Raw genomic sequence first — 25,385 nt, forward strand, 5'->3', positions numbered from 1 at the left:
CAAAAAATCTGAAAAAATCCTGACATTCAGGGAGTTTTGAAAATTCCCTGGTGGTCCCATGCTGCCACTGCATGGGGCAAGGGTTCAATCGCTAGTCAGGGAGCTCAGATCCGGCATGCCATATGGCCAAGAGGTTAAAATAACACAAAACCGTGATGTCCAGCCTGAGGAAATCAGAATCCCAAGGGTGGGCCCAGGGGCCCAGGAATAAGCATTTTCATATAGTTGACATGCCTGTCTATGAAGGTGATCCTAAGGAATCTTATTTCTAAAAAAAATGAAAATAGCACCTAGAATGATCTCAGGATACAAAAACCTTTTTCTGTACACTAGCGATGATTCTGAATACTAAAACACACAGTACGACTTATAATTTGCTAAAAAGGAAGCCCACTTAGGTGTAAATCTTACAAAACATGTAAGGACCTGCAGGCTGAAAACTATGGTGCTGATGAATGAATCAAATTTAAATAGATGGGAGACATATACATGGATTGAAAGATGTAACTGAGTAAAGATGTCAGTGCCACCTAAATTGATACACAGGTTTAACCAGTTCCTGACAAAACCCCAGCAAAGTTTTTTTTTCTTTTTTTTGTAGATTAGACAAGTTATTCTAAAATTTAAAACATACAACTCTGGAGAAGAACAAAATGGAAGAAATCAGTCTACTGATTTCAGGGAACTACTAAATAGCTCCTAGGTGGTACTAGTAAAGAACCTGCCTGCCAAAGCAGGAGACAGTTAAGAATGTGGGCTTGATCCCTGGGTCAGGAAGATCCCCTGGAGGAGGGCATAGCAACCCACTCCAGTATTCTTGCCTGGAGAATCCCATGGACAGAGGAGCCTGGCGGGCTGCAGTCCATGGGGTTGCAGAGTTGTACACGACTAAAGCAACTTAGCAGCACTCAGTAATCAAGACAGGGTGGTACCAATGGAGAGATAGACACATCAGTCAATGGAACAGAATAGATGACCCAGAAGTAGAGAAAACAAATATGCCAAAAGATGCAAAAGTTATTCACTGGAGGAAAGACATGCTTTACAACAAATGGTACTTAAGGTAATGAACATCTATAGGCAAAAAAGACAACCACCACCCTTTACTCAAAATGGATCACAAAGGGCTTCCCTGGTGGCTCAGTGGTAAAGAACCCACCTGCCAACGTACAAGACACAGGCTCGATCCCTGGTCTGGGAGGACCCCACACGCCATGGAACAACTAGGCCATGAGCCACAACTACTGAGCCTACGTGCCTAGAGCCTGAGCGCCACAAGAGCAGCCACGGCAATGAGCCTGCAGACTGCAGTGAGGAGCAGCCCCATTCCTGGGGCTGGAGAAAGGCCCGAGCTGCCAAGACGACCAAGCACAGCCAAAAATAAATGACTGAAGAAAAACAAGATCACAAACGTAAACACAATGAAAAACTATAAACACTTTGTAAAAACAATCTTCAAGATCAAGTCTAGATTTAAAAAAAGAAAAACTAGGTAAAGATTTCTTAGGTGGTTTAGTTGCTAAATCATGTCTGACTCTTGTGACCCCATGGACTATAGCCCGCCAGGCTCCTCTGTCAATGGGGATTCTCCAGGCGAGAATACTGGAGTGGGCTGCCATTTCATGACACCAAAAGCATGATCCATAAACAATGAGTAAACTGGAATTCATCAAAATTTATTTCTGCTCTATAAAAAACCCCATTAAGATAAAAAAAAATAAGCTACAGACTGGGAAAAATATTTGCAAACCAAAAACCCAATAAAGCCTAGTAATTCTCAAAACTCAGCAGCAAAAGAACCAAACAATCTAATTGGAAAATGGACAAAAGACATAAACAGACTTTTCACAAAGTGAAATAAGCACATGAAAAAATACACAATATGGAAATGCAAATAAAATCCACAATGAGATAGCACTACATACTTACCAGAAGGGCTAAAATACGTGACACCACCAAGGCCTGGGGAGGACATGGGGAAAAAACTCAACATATTGCTGGTGGGAGTGTAAAGTTGTGCAGGTGCTCCGAAAAGGTTTGGCAGTTTCTTTTAAAACCTAAATATGCAATAACCATACAAACCTGGCAACTGCATGCCTAATCATTTAGCTCAGGGAAAAGAAAACCAGTGTCTGCACAAGAACCTGTGATGAATGTTCATAGCAGCTTTATTTGGAATAGCCAAAAACCGGAACCCACCCAGATGTCCTTATATAGGACAGCGAGTCTGTGGTGGAATACCACACAGCAATCATGAAGCAACAACTGACTGACATGTGCAACAGCCTGGAGGAGACCCCAGAACAATGCGCCGAGTGAAGAAAGCCAGTCCCCACACTTACATACCACAGGACCCCATTTATACAGCATTCTTCAAATGACAAAATTACAGAGATGATGTACAGATTAGTGGTTGCCAGGGATTACGGGTAGTGGCCAGAGGGGCTGGGTGTGGCTTTAAGAGCATCTGTTGGAGGGAGATCCTAGTGAGGAACAGTTCTGTATCTAGACTGAAGTGGCGGTTACACAAATCTACATGTGATATGCTACAGAACTACATACCCACATTGCACCAGAGTCAGATTCCTGGTTTTCATACTGAACTCTAACTATGTAAGACAGTGTAATCATGGAGGAAAACTGGGGGAAGGATACATGGGACCTCTATCCTTGCAACTTCCTATGAATCTGTCATTATTTCAAAGTAAAAAGTTATAGGAGAAAAAGAGGAAAAAAGGCAATAGCTCTAAATGCAACTTGGTGTCCTGGGTTGGGTCCTGCAACAGAAAAGGACATTATGGAAAATTTGATAAAAACCCAAATGAAGTCTGTAATTTAGTTAATAGTTTTGTACCAGTGTTAATTTTTTAATTTTGATAAGTGCACCAAGGTTATAGGTGTTAACATTCAGGGAAGCAGGCGTGATCTGTGAATATAAAATAATTTTACAGAATAAAATCCTGATGCCTGGACTGATTAAATCAGAATCCCTGGGTGGGTGGGTTGGGGGGAGCAGCCCAGGGAGCAGTATTTTTAACTTGCCATGTGATTCCAATGTGCAGCCAAGGTTAACCACCACTCTTCTGCAGAGAGAAAAAATTTTCAAGTATCTATTTCCCACCTGGGTTTGCTCTTGAGAGAGAATTCCTTGAGAAGTTTCTAAGTGAGCAGGCCACTGTTTTTTGGCCTTCACTCCCACTGATCCTGGATAAGGACCCAAATGCCACTGAGAAAGGTTCAGAAATCCTCCTGCCTCCCTCCCTGGGATCCCCATGATGCCCCAGTTTCTGCGCAGCTAAAGCACCACGGAAGGTGGATGTAGGTAACCAGAAGACGATACAAACGCCTTCTTGTTCCCACTTCTCTGAAGCCCCAGAGAGCTGGAATGGGAATAAAACCATGAGCTTAAAACATCTCAGAGCTCTAAGAAAAACTTTTGATTTCACCTTTTTTCCAAAGACAGGTGACGGGGGTCTACCTGGTCCATACCCAGCCCTGCCTCCCTTGCTGCTCTCCATGCGCTTTCCAGGCACACAGCACCCCGGGGGCCTCCAGCGACCCACTCTGGGATCTAACGACAACGGATCAGGTGCATCACAGCAATCCCTTCCCCCCACCTGTGACCTCTGCTTAACACACGGAAAACAATACTGTTAGTGCCACTGAGCCAGGCAGGTGGAGGAGCGGCAGGAAGAAGGGGCTCTTGAACCCCGCAGGGGCCAGTGTGCTCGCTCTGGGCTTGGGACAGGGCAGGAAAAGCCACCTCCATGGGAGGCAGCGGGCCTGGAGGACACAGCTTCCAGCTTTCGCACATGCCTGGAAGCATGGTGTCATAAGGGAAGCCAGCAAGGCTGGCGTGGCCAAGCCCACGGATGTGAACCCCCAGCCCACATGGTGCGCTCGGTTTGCTCAAGAGGTGCTGCCAGCAGCAGAAGGTTGGCAAATGAAGCAGAGAGAGTGCAGGTCACGGCCACAGGAAGGCAGTTACCGCGCTCACATCGTGGCCTGGCCGGAGAGGTATAAAGACACTGTCACAGGGAAGCTGGCCCCGGGGACTGGAGATGACGCTGTTCCTTTCACTCCATTCGGCAGCAGACCTGGAGGGCTGGCCCCCACTGACCCTCGTGTTCTAGGGGTGGGGAGGCAGAACCTGCTGAAGGCTCCTGGCACTGATGTCTGGTTCGGAGGACAGCCAGGACCTGCACGTACAAGGCCATCTAAAACGTGGCCCGCAGGGGACGGGATGGGCTGGCAGGAAGCTGCTTTCCGGCTTGCTCCAGTTCCCCACGTGCTTGTCTATTCCCCAGACCTGGGGCTGCTTGACAAGCGGCTAAACTCCCGGGTTCCGCCCGGGGCTCTCCTCTGCTGGGAGGCCGGGTCTGCTGTGGTTGGATCCTAAAGAGGAGAGGAGGGTCAGTGTTAGAGCATCAATCAAGGGAGCGGGTCCTATGAAACCAGCTGTAAATCCTCTTTGGGAAGGCAGCGGGCGGGTGAGGCAGGGGAGCCTCAGGCCTATTCGGGAGGCACTGAGGCAGAGCTGGGAGGATTTAGTTAAGAAAATGGTCAGCCTCACGAGAGAAAACCACTGTGAGGACGGAGGCCATCACCGAGAGGCAGGGAGGCAGGGCTGCTGCCCATGGGAGGCCAAGGCCACAGGGCCAGGCGGGCAGCACACCGGGCACCAGAAGGAAGCGGTCACTGCCAAGGCCTCCTAGAAAATGAGCCGAGAAGTAGCAACAAGGGACAAGAAGTGCCCACTCACCCCCATGGAGGAGAGCCTCCCTTCTGGGGGAGAGGTCTGCAGGGCACCCCCAGCAGCTAACAGGCTGGGGAAGGGAAGCAAAGAGAAGGTAAAGTAAAAGGAGAGATATTTACCTGGGGTGTTGTCTTAAACAAAAAATGCTCACTAGTCCACAGTCAATTATCAACTGCAGTTTCCAAATGTGCCAAAGAGGGAAAGGTCTATCGGGAAGGCTAGAGAGAGAGAAGGAAGAGGTGGGGAGGAGGGGAGAGAGAGAGGATACGCGCCAGGGAGCCGTACCCGCAGGGCCCCCGCTCAGCAGTGCTGCTGAGACGAGGCCACAAAGCCAGGGGGCCTGGGAGGCGTGGCCGAGCATGGACACTCCCTGGCAACCCCGCCCAGGGAACGATGGACACGGGAGAGCTTCCAGATTTCAAATGGCAGACCAGGGCTCGGAAAGTGGCGTCCAAGAGCATCGCTAGGTTTTGTGGGTCTTGGTGACAACGACTCAACTCCACCGTCTCAGCTCAAAGGCAGCTGCACGCAAGCCACCAGCAGATGGGCGCATCCAATCAAACGCTGTGAGAACGGGCAGACTGGGCCCTCAGGCCATTTGCGACCCAGCTGTATGCAGCTGCAAATTATGGTGCTTTCCAAGCATTTCAGTAAAAGTAGTTCTCTGCTGGGGAACCTAGAGCTGGAGTCACTCAGAAGGCAGCTCTGACCTGCGCTATTTCAGCAGGGCCCTGGGAACACGTCCACTGATTTCCCTCATCAGCAAAGCACGAGGTTAAGAGAGATGAAATGCAAGACCCTGAGGGCTGCCCAGGGCCAACATCAGGCTGCATTTAGGGAAGAATTAACACTGTGACTACAGAACAGGGGCTAGTAATCCATCACAAAGAATGGCCCACAAGCCACTAATAAACGATTCCCTCGGCAGACTGTCCAACAAGTGGCTCAAGCCGCAAAAGGATTTATAAAAAAAACTTTGGGTATATGATAAAAGATGAACAGAAAAACCAGGATTCTTAGGTTTCTACCTTAACTACAACCTGTGCAGTCTGAGTAGTAGATGGAGCCAGAAAAGCTCACACATGAGAAAACTAAAAGCAAAAGGCTTGCATTCTGCAAAACAAAATTGCCCTGATTTTTGAGACCTGAGTCTAAAGAGATGGTGTGAATTTCTGTGTAAGGGGTGCCTCACAAAATAAAAGGTCATGGTGGGTAAACACAGGAGCGGGCTGAAGGGAACGAAGGATCTGTTCATTCAGAAAGGGCCGAGACTGTGCCCAGCTCCAGGACCCAGCATGACCCCGGGAGTCCTTCACCAGCACCAGACTCAAGAAGTGGAGCCACAGTGAGGCCCGGGGAGGGGGGGGGGGGGCCTCACATCTCAGGAAGCACCTGTCCATCACTGAAACATGTTTTCTTCTCAACTGTGGCTCCAGTAACCAGACCCATTTCCTGTGAGGCACCACAACCCACAGGCCAAGGGTGTGCCCAGGTTCTAAGCCAGACTGCCTGTCTCTCCTGGCCTCCAACTCTCATCTGGAAAATGGGCATAACAACTACCACTTCTCAGAACTTCAGGGAAGTTATCAGAGCTGAGTCAGGATACGGCGGGCTCTCAACACAGCGCAAGGCACAGGCAGCCTTCAGTAAGACCTCAGTGTCCCCACTACAGGGTGGGATGTGGTGGGGGATGGAGCAAGAGGAGTCAGACCGCTGCAGGCCCCCTTCGGCCTCTCCAAAGCCCCACCAAACCCTGCTGGTCCTGAACAACGAGGGCAGCAAAGCTCTCTGACCAGTCCTACCACTCCTACCCAAAGCCCCTAGTTTACAGACTCCTTTTTGTTTTCCCTCCTTACACAGTTAGGGTGGGGTTTCCCCTCTCCCCCTGCAGAGTCCGCTTTCTCCTGCTCCCAGGGGAGTCCCACGGGAGGCATACCCTGAACAAACACCTCAGCAGGTGCCCCTCTTGGTTCTGGGATGGGGTCCACCCACCACCCAACCTCTGAGTCAGGCCCACTGGACCTAAACCTTCATTTTCCAGGTGCTATGCTGTGCTTAGTCATTCAGTCGTGTCCGACTCTTTGCGACCCCATGGACTGTAGCCTGCCAGGCTCCTCTGTCCATCAGATTCTCCAGGAAAGAATACTTGAGTGGGTTGCCAGGCCCTCCTCCAGGGGATCTTCCCTAAATGACCAATAGTGTGTCTGAATACACCCTTACTCCCATTTAGCAACTACAGCTGACCCTTAAACAATGCAGGTCTGAACTGCCTGAGTCTACTTACATGTGGGTTTTTTTCCAATAGTAAATAATACAGCACCGCACAGGCCATAGCTAACTGAATCTGTGGATGTGGAATTGCGGGTACAGAGGACCGACCATGTGACATGCACAGATTTTCTACTGCACAGGGAACTGGCGTCCCTCACCTGTGTTATTCAAGGGTTAATTGTATTCTCTAAATAAACCAACCCACCCTTCAGACCCGTGAGAGGAAATGCTGACTTACGTGCTCTACTCAAAATGCCAGCTGGTCTGTAGCTCGGTATTGTCCAAATTATTAAAAACACAAGAAGGGAGACAGAAAAGGATGGGGAGATGAAAGGAGAAAGAACGGATGGAGGGCAGGGCGAGGCAGAGAGCAGGGTGTGTGTGTGTGTGTGTGTGTGCAGGGCGAGGCAGAGAGCAGGGGTGTGTGTGTGTGTGTGCAGGGCGAGGCAGAGAGCAGGGGTGTGTGTGTGTGTGTGTGTGTGTGTGTGTGTGTGTGTGTGTGTGTGTGTGTGTGTGTGTGTGTGTGTCAGAAAAGGATGGGGAGATGAAAGGAGAAAGAACGGATGGAGGGCAGGGCGAGGCAGAGAGCAGGGGGTGTGTGTGTGTGTGTGTGCAGGGCGAGGCAGAGAGCAGGGGTGTGTGTGTGTGCAGGGCGAGGCAGAGAGCAGGGGTGTGTGTGTGTGTGTGTGTGTGTGTGTGTGTGTGTGTGTGTGTGTGTGTGTGTGTGTGTGTGTCAGAAAAGGATGGGGAGATGAAAGGAGAAAGAACGGATGGAGGGCAGGGCGAGGCAGAGAGCAGGGGGTGTGTGTGTGTGTGTGTGCAGGGCGAGGCAGAGAGCAGGGGGTGTGTGTGTGTGTGTGTGCAGGGCGAGGCAGAGAGCAGGGGTGTGTGTGTGTGCAGGGCGAGGCAGAGAGCAGGGGGTGTGTGTGTGTGCAGGGCGAGGCAGAGAGCAGGGGTGTGTGTGTGTGCAGGGCGAGGCAGAGAGCAGGGGTGTGTGTGTGTGTGTGTGTGTGTGTGTGTGTGTGTGTGTGTGTGTGTGTGTGTGTGTGTGTGTGTGTGTGTGTGTGTGTGTGTGTGTGTGTGTGTGTGTGTGTGTGTGTGTGTAGCCAGGAGGGCAGAGGGCACGCTCACCAGGGGGCGACACTGCGGGACCCGGGCTCACCTGGGGCTGTGGCCGCCTTGTCACCGAGGAGCCTGGTCTGGCTGCCGGGGATGGCCAGAAGCTCCGTGTTCTCCGGGGACTGCGGCAGCGCCTGGGCACGGGTGGCCAGGAGTGCATTGAGGTACTGCAACCGAGTGACCTGGGGGGCAAGAAGCATTGCAATTGGTGCGGGCGGGCAGGCGAAGTGAGACGAGGGCCCACACCACCACCCCTGCCCTCCAGCTCTGACTAGGGGGAGCCGCGCCTTGCAGGACGAGGGGAGGACGCACCGGGGCTGCTAGCTAAGGGCTGTGACGGCCCCCAGGGACACCGGGTGCCTGGGCCACCAGGGGACAGGGGGGCCAGGCGGCCTGTCCTTCAGAGCAAGTACAAGGCTTTGTTCTGAGACTCAACCACAATTTAATCCATTCTAACAGGTGACTAGCTGCTCCAGCCCTTGGGGACACAAAGCTGGTTAAAAGCCAGCACTGAGGAGCAACGCAGATGGTCACCTTGATGAACTGCAGGTCAGAGAGGGCCCTCACGGTGTAGTCGGGACAATACGCAGACAAGCGGGTGCTGTCAGCGGGCTCGGGCGGTGGGTCGTAGCGGATGGACTGGAGCGAGGACACCGGGGACTGGTGAACTGCAGAAAGGACAGTTAGTGATGTCAGCTGACCACGGGGGAGCGGGCCAGCCCCCGCCCAGCCTCTGAGATCCACCCTGCTGATCACCCCAGCGACGGAATGCAGCCTGGGACTCTGCACAGGAGGGCAAATACACCCCTCCTGGGACAGGCTTGGCAGGGGTGGGAAGAACAACAAAGACGAGGCCTGTAGAAACCCTGCCCTTCACTCCACACAGCCAGGAGACAGTAAGGGCCAGCAGGTCCCCAGGGAGACCGCCCTGCAAGAGGGGAACGGGGGAGCCCCTGCAGTGCCCACCCACCCCCACCTCCAGCTCCAAGAGAAGCGCCTGCCCACCCACTGACCCCCACCTCCAGCTCCGGGATGGCCCAGCTTACCCGAGGATGGCGCTGTCAGGGCAGAAACCCCGTAGTAGGTGAAGGCCCCATTTTCGAACTTCAAGCCCTCCTTCCCGATCTCCACCTCCACCCTGCCCTGGGAGGTGCGGGGAGAGAGGGAGGAAAAGAGGACAGGGAGAGAAATGGACAGGTCACCCTTCCTGCCCGCAAAGGGCAGGAGGAGAGCGCATGGACCCACCTATCCGGGGGCGTGCACCTGGGTGCTCCTCTTCCTACACCCTCCCCGTGTCCTGGGCAGCGGCGGGCTGCAGGCCGGCTGGCAAGTACCTGCAGGATGAGGATGAAGTAGTCCACCGGCCGGCTGCGCTGGTACAGGTAGTGGTGGGCGGCCAGGCGGTCGCTCTCGTCAAACCGCACTTCCTGGTTGACGCTGGGATGCTTCAGCAAGTGCAGGAGGACCTTCTCAGAGACCCGCAGCGGGCTGAAGACGTCCACCTCTGCCCCACAGTGGGAAAAAGGGATGGGGACACTGTCCTCTAGGTCCAGCACAGCCCGTGTCAGCACACCACTGCCCGTCTCAGCTGCCCCAGCCTCCCCGACACCCCCGGGACGCAGCTCTCTGTCATCCGGCAGAGGTCAGCCACCCTCAGGTGAACCGAGATGCTGACAGGGCAGAAGAGAGGAGTGCCAGGAATCGCAGAGGCCGGCGGGGTGAGCCAGAGAGCAGGGACGAGGCCCACCCCGGCTCTCACCTCGGGACAGGAAGCGCTGGGTGGCCAAGAGCAGCTGAGGTGAGATTTTCACTTTATAGTCGTCATCAGACACCTTGAACAAGGAGAACTCCTCTTTCTGTCTGAGAGGGGCGTTCAGAGACGCAGGCTTCTTCTTTATTATAGTGTCTCCTGGGGTGGGGTGAAGAGGGCCTGCTGAGGCGCCAGGAGCCCTCCACCAACACGACCAGACCGAGGGGTTTGCTGCCGCTCCCGCCTCCAAGGCCTTGGGGCTCCTGGGGGAACGGTGTCAGGACCCCAGGCCCTGTCCTGGGCACCGCTGCTTTGCCGGAACCTGCCTTGCCACCCCCACCAGACAATGATCCAGTACCCGCGTCAGAGGGGCAGTGGCCTGCATTCCAGGGACAGCCTGAGAAGTAGCAGAAAGGCCTGCTCCCCTCCTTGGAGTTGGGAGCAGATAATGCAGACATAACAGCAAAAAGCTTACATAAAACAGCAGCCCCCCTCCAGGAAGCGTGAGTATGAGGATCACTCGTCTCAAACAGCCACTGATCTGCAGAGCCTGTGCCTATGGCTGTCTGAGGAGCCAAACCAAGATGTCGTGTTTGGGGAACAGACACACGGGCAAAGAGATTCATGTGCAAACTCACAGGGGCAGGCAGCTCGTTTTCTGGGGCCCCTGTGAGCTCCCCACAAAGCATGGGCTGTGTTTGCCCTGCAGACTGCAGCCACCTGAGAGGCAGGCCCTCCTAAGACACAATCACAGGCCCCAAGATCATCTGATTGGGGAAGAACCTCTTGACAGTAAAGCAAGGGGTTCTTTGAGAACTTCTATGACGTAAAACAGGACAAGAGGCCAAGGAAGAGGAAGACTGGGCAACGCCCATTCAGGCCAGAGCCTCGTCGAGTGCCAGGACTGCAACACCGCCAAAGGGGTGGTCCAGCCACAGGTGAGCCCCACCTCCCGTGAGAGGCAGTCCCAGCTCCCGCAGGGCTAAGGACACAAGCCCAGGGATGTGACAGCTCTGCCCCGAGATCCAGCCCGACTTCGAACAACATGGGGACCCCCAGCCTCTGATATACACATGTCTCCGTAAGCTCGAGACCAGCTGAGCCAGAGACACACAGGAGCCTGGACTCACGGTAGTCTTCAGACTCATCCAGGATCTCAGACTTAATGATCTCCTCGATGACATCCTCCAGGGTGACCAGGCCCAGCACCTCGTAGAAGGGGTCACCTTCACCCTCGTTGTTCACCTTCTGCACGATGGCCAGATGGGACTTCCCTGCAGGGAGAGGACACTCACGTTACAGCTCACTGGAGGCCTCCTTTTCCCTCGTCCCGACTGACAAGCCCTCCACGAAGATGGAAGCTGATTTGTATTCCCATGATGCGCCACGCATCAGGAGAGACTATTCCTAGCTTCCCACTACCTAAGACACTCCACGTGCCCATGAGGATCTCAGACCTCACATCCCCCTGCCCAAGGGCCCCCAAGCAGCGGCGGAGCTGGGGTCACCCCAGGTCTGCATGACTCCACACCACAAACATGGTTTAGACAAGGAATCATCTGGGCCAGAACAGACATGGTAAAGAGCAACTGGACCTAGGACACAGGGCCCTGACGCCAGAGACGCCAGCTCCCCAGGAACCGCCTGGATGCAGGAGCCAAGAGGGGCCACGTCAGAAGTCTCCAAGGAAGCATTCCCAATTCTGAACGCTGCCCTGTATCTTCATGAAAGTCATGCAGGGGGATGAAGACAGTGGTAACTTGGGCAGTCAGAGCCCAAACTGTGTGAGAGGAACAGCGTGAGGCTGTGACTCTTGTCCTTCCTCCTCGGGTCAGCCAGCTGCTCGCTTAAAGAGAAAACGTAAGCTTGAGAGAAGCCCAGCCTCAGAATGCTGGGGACTGTTGCGGAAACCTCAAGAATTTACTCTGCTCCGGTAAGTGCTTTCCTTCTATAAACCTTTGTTATTGTTGTTGTTTAGTCACTAAGTCGTGTCCAATTCTTTGCGACCCCATGGGAGCCCGCCAGGCTCCTCTGTCCATGGGATTTTCCAGGCAAGAATACTGGAGTGGGGTGCCATTTTCTTCTCCAGGGGATCTTCCCAACCCTGGGACTGAACCCACAACTCCTACATTGGCGGGTGGATTTTTTTAACCACTGAAACACCAGGGAAGCTATAAACCTTTATGCCTGTTCAAAAGAAATAGAATGCAAGCCAAAATTTTTGAGTAGCTGTGTTAAAAAAAATAAAGAGAAATGAAATTAATATTATGATGAACTCAGTACAGTCAAAATATCACAAAATGCAGTCAACATAAACATATGAATAGATATTTTGCCTTTGGGGGGTACTAGGTCTTGGAAATCTGCTCACCTGCACACTACTCACTGCACACCTCAACCTCAATTCAGACTGGTGACCTTTCAAGACCCTTCAGCCACATGTGGGCACTGACTACTGGCCCGGGCTGTGCAGATCTAGGATACAGAACCATGCCTTTTGTCACTAGTGAAAAAAGCACAGCATAGAAGCTGGCCTAGACTTGTACACAAAGGGGCGCTTGCTTCAAGAATCTTCTGGCAAAGCAGAAAGGGAAGTTCACGTCTGTGAATCCTACTTTACATACCCTGGATTCAGTGACAATGCAGGGGACTGGGTTCAGAAGCACATTCTTTGGAAGAATCATGCTCTGCCTTGTTCTTCCAGCTTGTTCTTCCATGGGCTATGCTCCTCCCCAGCCCATTCCCCTGCCCCCAGTAATCAGATACAGAAGACCTCTGCTTCAAAGCTGGATGGAATAACTGTCCAGAGTCAAGCAAAAGCTATCATTACTAGACCACTAACCAGATGGTCAAGAAAGGAATAAGGGACTTCCCTAATGGCGCAGTGGTAAAGAAATCCACCTGCCAATGCAGGGCACGAGGGTTCAATCCCTGGTCCAGGAATATCCCACATGCTGCAGGGCAAATAAGACTGTGTGCAACTACTGAGCCTGTAGGCCCTGAGCCCGTGCTCCACAGTAACACGGCAAGAGAAGCCACCGCAGCGAGAAGCCCAAGTACCACAACAAAGACCAAGCGCAACAAAAATTCAATAAATAATTTTTAAAAACATATGAAGAAAAAATAAATAAAAACATATGAAGAAAAAACAAACTTCAAACCACTATATATATAAAAACAAGACAATGAACTCAATTAAAATTTTTTTAAAAAGGAATGAGGCTGTAAAAGAATAAAAAGATCACATTTACGGTATTTCATCAGATCTAAGACAGCATCAATCATGAGACTAGAGAGATATTAAAGTGCAAAACAGTCGTGCACCTGAGCACCGACGCCCCGCAGCACAGCGAGCGTCACAGACACTGCGTTCTTCTCACACGGAAGCTTCACGGCGTCCCCTCACTGAGCAAGTCCATTGGCGCCATTTGTCCAACAGCATCTGTTCAGTGGGTGTCACGTTTTCGTGATTCTTGCTGATTTTCAAGGTTTTTCATGTAGTAATAATATATAACAAGATATAATAATATCTGTTATGGCGATCTGTGATGCTCTACTGTAACTGTTCCTTTGTGGGGGGCACCACCAACTGCACCCACATAAGACTGGGAACCTGCGTTCTGATTGCTCCCCCAACTGGTTGTCCTGCCTCTCTCCCTCCCCTTGGGCCTGCCTGCTCACTGAGACACAGTAATACTGAAATTTAGGCCCATTAATAACCCTACAGTGGCCTCTAAGTGTCCCAGTTAAAGAACCACGGTCTCTCATTTTAAATCAACAGCTAGAAATGACTAAGCCTAGTGAGGAAAGCACGTCGCAAGTTGAGACAGGCCGCAAGTTAGGCCTCCTGCACCCGACAGCCAAGTCACGAGAGCAAGGATCAGTTCCTGAAGGAAATTAAAAGAGCTGCTCCCTCAGAATAAACACAAACAGGCATATAAATAAATGCACTAGTCAGAGGGCAAGAGGAGCAGGGGACGACAAGGATGAGATGGTTGGATGGCATCACTGGCTCAGGGGACCTGAGTTTGAGCAAACTCCGGGAGATAGTGAAGAACAGGAGAGCCCAGCGTGCTGCAGTCCATGGGGTCACAAAGACTCAGACACGACTGAACAACTCAATGAACACGTGAATGATAAGAAAACCAAACGGTCTTATTGCTGATATGGACAAAGTCTGAGTGGTCTGGAGAGAAGATCAAACCGCCACAATGTTCCCTTAAGCCAAAGCCTAAGCCAAAGCAAGGCCTAACCTGTTGTCAATTCTATCAAGGCTGGGACAGGTGAGGAAGCTATAGATGAAAATTTTGAAGTTGGCAGAGACCAGCTCATGAAGTTTAAGGAGAGCCGACTCCATAACATAGAGGCAGCAAGTGCTGATGGCGAAGCTGTAGCAAGGTACCCAGAAGGGCTAGCTCAGGTCACTGATGAAGGTCGCTACACTGAAAAACAGACGTTCAGTGCAGGCGAAACAGCCTTCTGCTGGAAGGAGATACCATGTAGAACTTCACAGTCAGAGAGGAGCGGTCAAGACCTGGTTTCAAAGTGTCAAAGGATAGGCTGATCCTCTTGTCAGGGGCTGATGCAGTTAGCAGGTGACTTCAGGTTGAAAGCAGTACTCATTGACCATTCCAAAAATCCTAGGGCCTATGCAAATTACACTAAATCTTCTCTGCCTGTGCGCTACAAATGGAATACTAAAGCCTGAATGACAACACATCTTTTTACAACGTGGTTTACTGAATATTTTAAGCCCACTGTTGAGACCTACTGCTCAGAAAAAAGATTCTTTTCAAAGTAGTTCTGCTCACTAACAATGCATCTGGTCACCGAAGAGCTCTGATGGAGATGTCCAACAAGGTGAATGTTATTTTCATGCCTACTAACACATCAGCATACTGCGGCCCACAGATCAAGGAGTAATTTCAACTTTCAAGTCTTATTATTTAACAACTATGTTTCACAAGGCCATAGCTGTCATAGATAAGATTCCTCCAGTGGGTCTGGGCAAAGCCAACTGAAAATCTTCTGGAAAGCATTCCCCACTCAAGAAGCTATTAAGAACATTCATGAGTCATGAAAAGAGTCAAAACACCAACACCAACAGGAGTCTGGAAGAAGCTGATTCCAACCTTCACGGATGACTTTGAGAGGTTTAAGACTTCACTAGAGGAAGTAACTGGAGATGTGGGACCAGCAAGAGAACTAGAATTAGAAGTGGAGCCTGTAGATGTGACTGAATTACTGCCACCTTGTGTAAAACTTCAACAGATGAGGAGCTGCTGCTCATGGATGAGGAAAGAAAGCAGTTTCCTGAGCTGGATGCTACTCATGTTAAAGGTGTTGCAAAGACTGCTGAAATGGCAACAAGAGATTTAGAACATTCTATCAACTAACTTGATAAGGGGTTGGCAGAGTCTGAGAGGACATACTCCCAATTTGGAAGAATTTCTACCGTGAGTAAAAACACTACCAAACATTTCTGTGGCCTGCTACAAAGAAATTGCTGGTGAAAGGAAGAGTTCATCGATGTGGCAAATGTCACTGTAGTCTTTTCTTTTTTTGTGTAGTCTTATTTTAAGAAATGGCCACCATGGAATATTACTTAGCCATAAAAAAGAACACATTTGAGTCGGTCTTAATGAGGCAGCTGAACCTAGAGCCTGTTATACACAGTGAAATCAAAATAAGAAAAACAAGTATCATATATTAATGTATATATATATGGAATTTAGAAAGATGGTACTGATGAACCTTCTGCAGGGCCCCAATGGAGACACAGCCACAAGAGAACGGACTTGCGGACACAGCGGGGGAAGGAGAGGGTGGGACGAGTTGAGAGAGTAGCAAGGACACATATAAACCACCGTATGTAAAATAGGTACCCAGTGGATATCTGCTGTGTGACACAGGGAGCTCAGATCAGGTGCTCAGTCTAGAGGATGAGATGGGTTGGGAGGTGGGAGGGAGGGGACATATGTGTACCATGGCTGGTTCGTGTTGATATACAGCAGAAAGCAACACAATATTGTAAAGCAATTACCCCCCAATTAAAAAATTAAAAAACAATCAAACAACTGCTGTGGCCATGTGAGCTTTTAGCAACCACCACCCATAACTATCAGCCAGCAGCCACTGACAGGGACACGAGGCCCTCCTCCGTCAGCTTATAGCTCACTGAAGGCTCAGACGGGTTAACATCTGTTAGCCATAACATAACATACATACATGGTTCTTTTCAGACCTAATGCCAATTGCACACTTAACAGACTACAACATAAACATAACTTTTATACGCACTGAGAAACCAAACAATTTGCAGGCCTCGCTTCATCATGATGGTCTGGAACCAAGGTGTGCCTGTGCTTCGTGCTGGCCTGCTGTGTGTCAGCCACCGGGTGCTTTACTCACTGATTAACTTACCAAACCCTCTGGCAACTAACTCTGTGAGGCACATAGTATTTTTTATTTGCATTTTACGGTTTACAGAGAAAACTGAGGCCAAGAGAGTCAGTGGCCAACCCAATCTGGCACCCAGACAGCAGGCTCTGGGGCCACTGTCCTAACACCCTGCTCAAGTGCCTCTAGCCTCTCACTGAACAGACCGGACCTCAGGAGCTGCATCCCCTCTGGGTGACACGCGTGGTGCCAAGGCGCCATCCTCAGCACAGGCCCAGCCGGAGATGCATGCAGCCTTCTTCAGGGGCTCCACCATCCTGGGACAAAAACTAAACGTGGGAACACCCACATTAAGCTGCTTCCCCTCTTCCCATGAGGAACGGGTGAGGGATGCCTGGGGAATTGCCCGCCCACTCCTGCTGAGACGAGACACCAAATGAGGAACTTCTAGACATTTCCCAGCCCATGATACTTGAGCTGGGAATGGCTGACACCAGCGGGCAGGCAGCATTGCTACAAAGGCCCCGGAGAGACAACCATGGGATATAAATCTATCAGGCCACATCAGGAAGGCTGAAGCTCAACACAGAATACTGGTCAACAGCCTTTTTGGATTTTGAGAACCGAAGCTCAGGTTCAAGACGGCCGCCTGGGAGCAGAGAGGATCCCCTTACTTCCAGGAAGCCAGTCCCTTTGGCAGTCTACCTGCAGAAATGACCAAGTCCTCCCATGCTTTCAAACTTCTACAAAAGAGGCTCAAGGTTCTCAGTGAGATGATTCTATGATGAACAGAAGAAAGGAGAGCCTTGGAAGATTCCTCAAACACTGGCTGTGTGACTTAACCTTGAGACAGCACGTTTGAAGGGTCCAGAAGGCAACCAGGAGAGAGGGCTAAGAGGCACACAGAGAAAGGGCAGCTGGAGAGACTCAAGTTTCTCATCTGACCGGGTAAAATGCTCGGAAGATACGGGGCCCTGGCTGGCTGACTACAAACACTGACACACGCCCCAGGACAGAGGCCTCGGGCTCTCCCTGAAAAAGGCCAAGGTGGACCACACACCTGCCAACACCAACCAGGGAGCTGGGCAAAGCTCTAGCACTCTCATTTTAGTTAGCAGGCTTGAGAACGCTCACCAATGACACGGATGCTAGAGGACCTAATTTCTAGAATATTCCTACAAATGCAACTGGAGTTGAAATGCCTGTCTTCTCATTTCAGTTTTTTTTTTAAACTGTCTGAATGTATCCTATGAGAAAAGTACCATGTGATCATCCCTCATAGATGCCTGAGCAGGTCTAGCTATTTTCACAGTTGGCACAATCCTTTGGTTTCTGCCAAAGAATGAACCAGAACTCAGCAAATTTAAAATGGACTCTGAAAAGCTCCCCTCTTCTAATTTCTCCTTTGGTTGAATGTCCTTGAAGTCACTGGGGGTTGACAAAGAAGGCAGGGATTAATGGCTTTACAGAAAATATGTGCTACTTACTATACCATCTGTTATTTACTAACAGAAGTTGAAGATATTAAGAAGAGGTAGCAAGAATACACAGAAGATAGAAAAAAGATCTTCATGACCCAGATAACCACGATGGTGTGACCACTCACCTAGAGCCAGACATCCTGGAGTGCAAAGTCAAGTGGGCCTTACGAAGCATCACTACAAACAAAGCTAGTGGAGATGATGGAATTCCAGTTGAGCTATTTCAAATCCTAAAAGATGATGCTGTGAAAGTGCTGCAGTCAATATGCCAGCAAATTTGGGAAACTCAGCAGTGGCCACAGGACTGGAAAAGGTCAGTTTTCATCCCAATCCCAAAGAAAGGCAATGCCAAAGAATGCTCAAACTACCGCACAATTGTCCACATCTCACATGCTAGCAAAGTAAGGCTCAAAATTCTCCAAGCCAGGCTTCAACAATATGTGAACCATGAACTTCCAGATGTTCAAGCTAGATTCAGAAAAGGCAGAAGAACCAGAGATCAAATTGCCAACATCTGTTGCATCATCAAAAAAGCAAGAGAGTTCCAGAATAACATCTACTTCTGCTTTATTGACTACGCCAAAGCCTTTGACTATGTGGATCACCACAAACTGTGGAAAATTTTTAAAAGAGATGGGGCTATCAGACCACTTTACCTGCCTCCTGAGAAATCTGTATGAAGGTTAAGAAGCATGTTAGAACTGGACATGGAACAATGGACTGGTTCCAAATCAGGAAAGGAGTATGTCAAGGCTGTATAATGTCACCCTGCTTATTTAATTTCTATGCAAAGTACATCATGCAAAATGCCAGGCTGGATGAAGCACAAGCTGGAATCAAGACTGCCAGGAGAAATATCAATAATCTCAGATATGCAGCTGACACCACCCTTACGGCAGAAAGAGGAACTAAAGAGCCTTTTGATGAAAGTGCAAGAGGAGAACGAAAAAGTTGGCTTGAAACTCAACATTCAAAAAATGGCAAAGAGATGAGGAAAAAATGGAAACAGTGAGAGACTATTTTTTTGAGCTCCAAAATCACTGCAGATGGTGACTGCAGCCATGAAATTAAAAGACACTTGCTCCTTGGAAGAAAAGCTATGACCAACCTAGACAGCATATTAAAAAGCAGAGACATTACATTGCCAATAAAGGTTCGTCTACTCAAAGCTGTGGTTTTTCCAGTAGTCAAGTATGGATGTGAGAGTTGGACTATAAAGTGTTGGGGTCCTTTAATGGACCGGAACCTGGTGGTCCGGAGTCGACGATAAGAAAGTGAAAGAGAGAGAGAGGCTGATATTCCCTGGTTTACGCAGAAAACCAACAAAGCCCTTGACATAGAGCTTGCATCACTCACGAAGACACCAGGCACCCCCTCGAGGTGGGGAAGGCACAGGGCGCCTTCTCGAGAGGGTCTTAAGAAGCCCAGGCAGGAGAGTGAGCACGCTGGGTCTCCATGCTCCAGAGAACCGGGGGCCGGGGGGCGGGGGGGGGGGCGGGTTAGAGGGAGGGAAACAAAAAAGGCACGGGGACCTAAGCTCTGATGGAGCAAAGGTGCTTTAATGATTTTTCTGTGAGTATATATAGGCTGTGGCATAAGAAATTTCTTTTGACAATGATAGAGATCAGAAAACCAAATGTACAGCAACCGTTACCAAGGAAACCAGGGATAATAATGATCACAAGGTCAGGAGACAATCCATATCTCAAGAAAGGGGAGCAAGACTAAGCAGTTTTGTCGTAAAGAGAATGTTTACTAAAGGAGACCCAAGCCTGCCTCACACAATGACCTCAGTCCTGGGAGTAGCATGCTGCTCTGCTTGAAGAGGGACAAAGGAGTCATGAGAGAGGGCAGGTACGAATACTCCTGGTAAGCACTCCCCGAATCCTCCTGGTAAGCACTCCCCGACAATAAAGTTGAGAGGGGTGGTCCTAAGGTGGCGGAGGAATAGGACGGGGAGACCACTTTCTCCCCCACAAATTCATCGAAAGATCATTTGGACGCTGAGCAAATTCCACAAAACAACTTCTGAATGCTGGCAGAAGACACCAGGCACCCAGAAAGGCAGTCCATTGTCTTCAAAAGGAGATAGGACAAAATATAAAAGATAAAGAGAGAGACAAAAGAGTTAGGGGTGGAGACCCATCCCGGGAAGGGAGTTGTAAAAGAGAAGTTTCCAAACACCAGGAAACCCTCTCACTGGTGGGTCTGTAGGGAGTTTTACAATCTCAGAGGGCAACATAACCGGGAGGAAAAATAAATAAATAAATAACACCCACAGATTATGTGCCTAACGGCAACTCCCAGCGGAAAAGTTGCCCAGACGCTGGCACCCATCACCAGCCAGTGGGGGCTGGACAGGGAGGCGTGGGCGGCATTGCTTAGGGTAAGGACCGGGCCTGAATGCCCCGAGGACAATCTGAGGGAGCTAACGTGAGAGAGCAACCCAAACCGTGGGATAGTCAGAGAGAAAAGAGAGAGAACTTTCCCGCAAAAACTCTAACCTAAGGCACTGTGGGGCCAATCACGGAACAAAGGACTGAGCGAATAGCAGAGGAGAGCTAGCTGACTGCGGACCGGCCCATCTCCCGCCAGAGGCAGACAGGCAGGCAGGCGACAGCCAGAGCCGGAAGGCAAGGGGCAAACTCGGCCCCAGAGACGGCATCCCCTACCGAACTGCGAGCAGGCCCCCAGTTGCTAACCAAGTCTTCCTGGGATCCCGGACAGCTGACATCCGCCAGGAGGTTCGCAGCCAGAGATCAGCTCCCCAGAGGAGACTCACGGCGAAAGCAAGCGGCTGGGACCGGGGAGATGATAAGAAGCACCGCCCACCTGAGGAGACGGCGCTCGCCAAGCACCTGGCCACCTGAGCTGCTCCGACCTGGGAAGGGCGCAAAATGCGGGCCTTGGTGGAGCACCCGAGAACCTGAACCTGAGCGGCTGAGGCCTGGGAAGGGCGCAAAATGCGGGCCTTGGTGGAGCACCCGAGAACCTGAATCTGAGCGGCTGAGGCCTGGGAAGGGCGCAAAATGCGGGCCTTGATGGAGCACCCGAGAACCTGAATCTGAGCGGCTGAGGCCTGGGAAGGGCGCAAAATGCGGGCCTTGGTGGAGCACCCGAGAACCTGAATCTGAGCGGCTGAGGCCTGGGAAGGGTGCAAAATGCGGGCCTTGGTGGAGCACCCGAGAACCTGAATCTGAGCGGCTGAGGCCTGGGAAGGGCGCAAAATGCGGGCCTTGGTGGAGCACCCGAGAACCTGAACCTGAGCGGCTGAGGCCTGGGAAGCGCACACAACCCGCTTTAGACAGTTCCCCTGCAGAGCAACCTGGAGCCTGAACAGTGTAGACTGGGAGGGCACACACGCCGTGAGCGGGGGCAAACCCAGGGCGGCTGAATCACTGCGCACACTCCCCACACTCACCGTGAGTGGGGGCAAACCCGGGGCGGCTGAGACACTGCGCGCACTCCCCACAGTCACCGTGAGTGGGGGCAAACCTAGGGTGTCTGAGACACTGCGTGCACTCCCCACACTCGCCACGAGCAGGGGCAAACCCAGGGCGGCTGAATCACTGCGCGCGCTCCCCACACTCGCCACGAGCGGGGGCAAACCCGGGGTGGCTGAGACACTGCGCGCACGGCCCACACTCGCCAGGGGTACTTGTTTGCCGTGCCCCTCCCTCCCCAAGCACGACTAAACAAGCGAGCCTAAAAAAGTGACCACCACCGCCCCCTTGTGTCAGGGCGGAAGTTAGGTACCGAAGAGACCACCAAACAGAAGAACCCAAGATAAACAGAGGGAGCCCGCTTTGGAAGTGACAGGTGCAACAGATTAAACCCCTGGACTTAGCACCGACTACACTGGAAGGGGCCTATAGACCTTGAGAAGTACGGGCGGGAACAGGCAGCTATCTGAAACTGAACTGACCCCACACTGCCTGCAACAGCTCCAAGAAATTCCTAGATATATTTTACTATTATCATTTTTTTATTTTAAAAAATTTTTAAGTCCTTTCTTACTCCTTCAATTTTCATTTTTATAACCTACTACTACCTTGCAAAAAAAAACAAAACCCTATTTTTTAAAGCAAATTTTATATCTATTTTTTATAATTTTTGTGATTTTTTTTGTTTGTTTTTTTAATATTATATTTTTGAGAGTCTAACCTCTACTCTAGATTTTTAATCTTTGCTTTTGGTATTTGTTATCAATTTTGTACCTTTAACAATCCAACCTTCAGTAGCCATTTTTACTTGGGAGTGAGATTACTGGCTTGATTGCTCTCTCCCCCTTTTGACTCTCCTATTTCTCCCCCAGGTCGCCTCTATCTCCTCCCTCCCCCTTCTCTTCTCTACCCAACTCTGTGAATCTCTTTGGGTGTTCCGGGCTGTGGAGAACACTTAGGGAACTGATCACAGGCTAGATTGCTCTCTCTCCTTTTGACTCCCCCTCTTCTCCTCCTGGTCACCTCTATCTCCCTCCTCCCTCTTCTCTTCTCTATGTAACTCTGTGAACCTCTCTGCGTGTCCCTCACTATGGAGAAACTTTTCATCATTAACCTAGAGGTTTTATCATCAGTGCTGTATGGATGAAGAAGTCTTGAGGCTACTGTAAGAATAAGACTGAAAGCCAGAGGCAGGAAGCTTAAGTCCAAATCCTGAGAACACCAGGGAACTCCTGACTCCAGGGAACATTAATCGATAGGAGCTCATCAAAAGCCCCCATACCTACACTGAAATCAGGCACCACCCAAGGGCCAACAAGTTCCAGCGCAAGACATACCACACAAATTCTCCAGAAACGCAGGAACACAGCCCTGAGCTTCAATATACACGCTGCTCAAAGTCACACCAAACCCACTGACATCTCAAAACTCACCACTGGACACTTCATTGCACTCCAGAGAAGAAATCCAGCTCCACCCACCAGAACACCAACACAAGCTTCCCTAACCAGGGAACCTTGACAAGCCACCCATCCAACCCCACCCACAGCAAGGAACCTCCACAATAAAGAGGAACCACAAACTGCCAGAATACAGAAAGTCCACCCAAAACACAGCAACCTAAACAAGATGAAAAGGCAGAGAAATACTCGGCAGGTAAAGGAACATAGTAAATGCCCACCAAACCAAACAAAAGAGAAAGATATAGGACGTCTACCTGAAAAAGAATTCATGATAGTGATAATAAAAATGATCCAAAATCTTGAAAACAAAATGGAGTTACAGATAAATAGCCTGGAGACAAGGATTGAGAAGATGCAAGAAATGTTTAACAACGACCTAGAAGAAATAAAAAAGAGTCAATCAATAATGAATAATGCAATAAATGAGATAAAAAACACTCTGGAGGGAACCAACAGTAGAATAACTGAGTCAAAAGATAGGATAAGTGAGGTGGAAGACAGAATGGTGGAAATAAATGAAGCAGAGAGGAAAAACGAATTAAAGGAAATGAGGACAACCTCAGAGACCTCTGGGACAATGTCAAACACCCCAACATTCGAATCATAGGAGTCCCAGAAGAAGACAAAAAGAAAGGCCACGAGAAAATACTTGAGGAGATAATAGTTGAAAACTTCCCTAAAATGGGGAAGGAAATAGAACCCAAGTCCAAGAAACCCAGAGAGTCCCAAACAGGATAAACCCAAGGCAAAACACCCCAAGATGCATACTAATCAAATTAACAAAGATCAAACACAAAGAACAAATATTAAAAACAGCAAGGGAAAAACAACAAATAACACACAAGGGGATTCCCATAAGGATAACAGCTGATCTTTCAACAGAAACTCTTCAGGCCAGAAGGAAATGGCAGGACATACTTAAAGAGATGAAAGAGAAAAACCTACAACCCAGATTACTGTACCCAGCAAGGATCTCATTCAAATATGAAGGAAAAATCAAAAGTGTTACAGACAAGCAAAAGCTGAGAGAATTCAGCACCACCAAACCAGCTCTTCAACAAATGTTAAAGGATCTTCTCTAGACAGGAAACACAGAAAAGGTGTATAAGCTCGAACCCAAAACAACAAAGTAAATGGCAACAGGATCACACTTATCAATAATTACCTTAAAAGTAAATAGGTTGAATGCCCCAACCAAAAGACAAAGACTGGCTGAATGGATACAAAAACAAGACATCTATATATGCTGTCTACAAGAGACCCACCTCAAACCAAGGGACACAGAGAGACTGAAAGTGAAGGGCTGCAAAAAGATATTTCACACAAATGGAGACCAAAAGACAGCAAGAGTAGCAATACTCATATCAGATAAAATAGACTTTGAAATAAAGGCTGTGAAGAGAGACAAAGGACACTAAATAATGATCAAAGAATCAATCCAAGAAGAAGATATGACAATTATAAATATATATGCACCCAACATAGTGAAGTGAAAGTCACTCAGTCATATCTGACTCTTGTGACCCCATGGACTGTAGCTCGCAAGGTTCCTCTGTCCATGGGATTCTCCAGGCAAGAATACTGGAGTGGGTTGCCATTTCCTTCTCCAGGGATCTTCCCGATCCAGGAATCAAACCCATGTCTCCTGCACTGAAGGCAGATTTGTGACCCCATGGACTGTTATAGTCCATGGAATTCTCTAGGCCAGAACACTGGAGTGGGTAGCCTTTCCCTTCTCCAGGGGATCTTCCCAATCCAGGGATCGAACCCAGGTCACCCGCACTGCAGCTGGATTCTTCACCAGCTGAGCCACAAAGGAAGCCCAGAGTTAGTAAAGTACAGCAGAAAATGTGTTCACTAGGAGAACAAAGAACTAGAGCTCCAAGCATCCATACCTTGTCCTGAAGAATCCCGGACGAGCCCCCAAGATGAAAGGTTGTTGCTGAATCACGCAAAGACACCGGGACTCTTGGCCTCCGGAGGAGAAGAATTCAATCTGGGGCCAGAGACAAGGCTTGATCATGCAGAGCTTTTGTGTAATAAATTTTTATTAAAGTATAAAGGAGACAGAGAAAGCTTCTGACATAGACATCAGAAGGGGGCAGAAAGAGTGCCCTGCACCCAACATAGGAGCACTGCAATATGTAAGGCAAATGCTAACAAGTATGAAAGGGGAAATTAAGAGTAACACAATAATAGTGGGAGATTGTAATACCCCACTCACACCTATGGATAGATCAACTAAACAGAAAATTAGCAAGGAAACACAAACTTTAAGTGACAAAATGGACCAGTTAGACCTAACTGATATCTATAGGACATTTCACCCCAAAACAATGAATTTCACCTTTTTCTCAAGTGCACACAGAACCTTCTCCAGGAGAGATCACATCCCTGGGCATAAATCTAGCCTTGGTAAATTCAAAAAAACTGAAATCATCTCAAGCATCTTTTCTGATCACAATGTGGTAAGATTAGATGTCAACTACAGGAAAAAAACTATTAAAAATTCCAACATATGGAGGCTAAACAACACACTTCTGAATAACCAACAAATCACAGAAGAAATCAAAATATGCATACAAACGAATGAAAATCAAAACACAACAACCCAAAACCTATGGGACTCAGTAAAAGCAGTGCTAAGGGGAAGGTTCATAGCAATACAAGCTTACCTCAAGAAACAAGAAAAAAGTCAAATAA

The 25,385-nt window shown here is 49.5% G+C and overlaps 1 protein-coding gene across 1 annotated transcript in view; it reads right to left on the reverse strand.

Annotated features, from left to right (window-relative positions):
• Positions 1-2,145: 2,145 nt before the first annotated feature.
• The window catches only part of CNNM3 (cyclin and CBS domain divalent metal cation transport mediator 3), a 31,256-nt gene continuing 8,016 nt past the window's right edge, over positions 2,146-25,385 (reverse strand). Inside the window, exons 3-9 of the mRNA XM_061155988.1 lie at positions 11,027-11,170; positions 9,906-10,055; positions 9,481-9,650; positions 9,193-9,289; positions 8,681-8,814; positions 8,190-8,328; positions 2,146-4,395 (exon numbers count right to left, since the gene is read on the reverse strand). Of these exons, the coding sequence (XP_061011971.1) occupies positions 4,331-4,395; positions 8,190-8,328; positions 8,681-8,814; positions 9,193-9,289; positions 9,481-9,650; positions 9,906-10,055; positions 11,027-11,170 (899 nt within the window). The 3' untranslated portion in view covers positions 2,146-4,330. The remainder of the gene's footprint in view (positions 4,396-8,189; positions 8,329-8,680; positions 8,815-9,192; positions 9,290-9,480; positions 9,651-9,905; positions 10,056-11,026; positions 11,171-25,385) is intronic.

The sequence above is a fragment of the Dama dama genome, chromosome 11, assembly GCF_033118175.1.
Source record: "Dama dama isolate Ldn47 chromosome 11, ASM3311817v1, whole genome shotgun sequence".
Lineage (NCBI taxonomy): Eukaryota > Metazoa > Chordata > Mammalia > Artiodactyla > Cervidae > Dama > Dama dama.